Source organism: Cebidichthys violaceus, unplaced genomic scaffold, assembly GCF_023349555.1.
Source record: "Cebidichthys violaceus isolate CVI_PGR_0920_01 unplaced genomic scaffold, fCebVio1.0.p SCAF_93, whole genome shotgun sequence".
Classification (NCBI taxonomy): domain Eukaryota; kingdom Metazoa; phylum Chordata; class Actinopteri; order Perciformes; family Stichaeidae; genus Cebidichthys; species Cebidichthys violaceus.
In genome coordinates, this window is record NW_027176979.1 from 45,001 (window position 1) to 47,599 (window position 2,599).

A 2,599-nucleotide genomic window follows, 5' to 3' on the forward strand; every position below is an offset into this window, starting at 1 on the left:
TTCAGAAACTACTTTATTCCATCAGAAAATCAAAAAGATAAACTCTTAAGATAAATAATAATAATAATAATAATAATAATAGAAAGTCTCAGTGTTGCTCAGCTCCTTAGAGAAAGTGAAAGACTTGCAGGATCCTGAACCCAGTTCAACACAAACACCTGTGAGAACAATCGGTGTATGTTGTGTTGGATTCAAACCATCCCATGCCAGTGATGCCTTGCTCAACTCCTCGAGTTGGCCTGAAAAAAGTTTACAGCAAAAAATAACTCCATTTAGATAGTAGCTGAGCTGATGCTGTTGAAACAGACTAAATGCAGGGAAAAGTAAACACACAGTATTCACCTAGACTACGATAAAGTACACCATTCGGTAATGAGATCGTGATCCTACAGTTCTAATGTTCCTCTACACCCTCTGTATCTGTGTGTACACACACACGTCAGCACTGTTAAGACCAACGAACAACCACAACAGGGAACATTGAGATGTTTATGTACTACACTCCAGGAAATAGTCTGACCCCTTTAATAACTGCTAACTTAAGCTTTTTTTTTTTAGCTACAATCTAGAGGAGTTTTCCCCCGGAGAATCATCCATTCCGCTCTCACCTCCACCGCCTGTCCCAGCTCCAGGTCGAAGCCGACCACGCAGATGCAGTGCAGCCAGGTGGAGAAGCGGTCCCAGGGCAGCAGCAGAGCCTCCTCCGGCTCGTCGTCGCCTCCGGGCCCGGGAGGAAGCGTTATCTCCTCGGCCGGAGAGATGCTGCTAGCGTCCTGGTCGTCCAGGTCCTCCGGCTCTTCGACCATCTCCTCCGGGCCTTGTAGAGCCATGGCTGGCTACGGCTCGACACGTAACGTGCACTCAGAAAGGCTCCGGAGAACGATAACGGTTGTTTTTTGTTGACTGGTATTTCGAGTTAGTGCTCAGGTTACAACAACATAAGGCGAGCAGAGCTACAGAAAGTAGCTAGGTAGCTAGCAGTTAGCACAGGAGCAGGGAGCGTACGTAAGTACGTATACGACGTCATGAAGTCATCGTTAGGTTGATGTGACGTCATCGCGTAAGGTCGTCCCTGGCACTGGGTTGTATTCAAGTGAATACAAATTATGAGACGTTCAATGTCTTACGTTTATCGTCAGCATTGTGAGATAATATGTACGTCAAACGTTTGACTTTCTAAATCAGAATAAGATTCAGCAACACATAGGCAGAAATACAGATAAATAGAAAAAATCAAGAAAATAAATACTCAGACGTAGGTCTATGTAAAACGATGTAACATGAATAGAATACAATAATAAAAATAGAGCATATGGAGACAAAATGGCAAGGTAAAATGTTTTTGAAGAGTGTAAAGATCATTCTCAGGATTAACCTCATAAAAAGCAGATTAATTCTCTTTCAAAACACTTTCCAACCACAATTAAGGACAAAATAAATAAACCTAAAATGATTTCTATCATACCATACACATTTTAATGTGTTCACTTTTCAAAAGAAAACCATTTCACCAACACAAACAAATTACAATGTCCTGTTACTCTTTCCAACAGTCCATAATTATATCAGTCTTGTTAAACAAGTGTCAATAGTCCAAATAACCCCAAATAACTTCCTGATGTAAGTCAAGGGTTTGTGTGTGTGTGTGTGTGTGTGTGTGTGTGTGTGTGTGTGTGTGTGTGTGTGTGTGTGTGTGTGTATGGGAAGGTGTGTTGTATTGAAGGGGGTGAGTGGACGCTTCAGTCTAACTTCAGATCAGAACTAGAATTCATAAAGAAACTGTTAAACCTTTACTGACATGTTGTTACTTTGAAATGTATTTATTGTAAAGTCCACTCTGACCTTTTTGTCATATTTAAAGGTATTCAATATTTCACCTATATTCTGCTGCTATCAATTGAGTGAATTACTTCTTTAATTACAGCCCGACTCTAAAGTGTGATTCAGGAAAAAAGGGAGTAAATCAGCTTTATCTAAATCCTCTAAAAGCTCCATCGTTGAACAAACAGATGGAAGAAACAGAGTGGGGGTACAAACTACCCTGTTGACACAAACCCGCCGTAGTACAGGTAAACATACGCAAATCTATCACATTTACTTCCTATAAATGTAACTATATTTGCTAAATGACTAATACTGCATTGCAATATACTAATAGTAAATATAATACTAACCTAGTGTGTATATTATCTATATATTCTGTATGGTTTTGATACCCTGATCCTAAGAAAAACGATGTTTAATTAATGGTTGAAATGGCAAAATAAACTTGAGTTTACATCAGACATACAAATATAATGCATGCATGCAATACAAATTAAACAAATATGTAAAATATGTAAAGAAACAAATGAATTAATCTTAATTTAACAATAAATATGTTGACATTAATAAACAATGTCACATCACCTTTCATATTAAATTACAAAATATCAATGCAACACGACTTCTCAATGCGTCAATTAAACGTTAAGAGCTTCACATTAAGCACAAGTAGTTCATTAAATAACTGCATTTATAAATATGTGTTTTAATAATTTTTTTAAATGGAGTTTATCTTTTAGTGAGTTGCTTGTTTCCAACGAACAGCTTCCTGTTT

At 38.0% G+C, this 2,599-nt stretch overlaps 1 protein-coding gene across 1 annotated transcript in view; it reads right to left on the reverse strand.

Moving 5' to 3' along the window:
- Positions 1–965, reverse strand: part of dennd6aa (DENN/MADD domain containing 6Aa) — a 16,178-nt gene extending 15,213 nt beyond the window's left edge. The window contains exon 1 of the mRNA XM_068704480.1: positions 609–965. Within this exon, the coding sequence (XP_068560581.1) occupies positions 609–830 (222 nt within the window). The 5' untranslated portion in view covers positions 831–965. The remainder of the gene's footprint in view (positions 1–608) is intronic.
- Between the last annotated feature and the right edge of the window lie 1,634 nt (positions 966–2,599).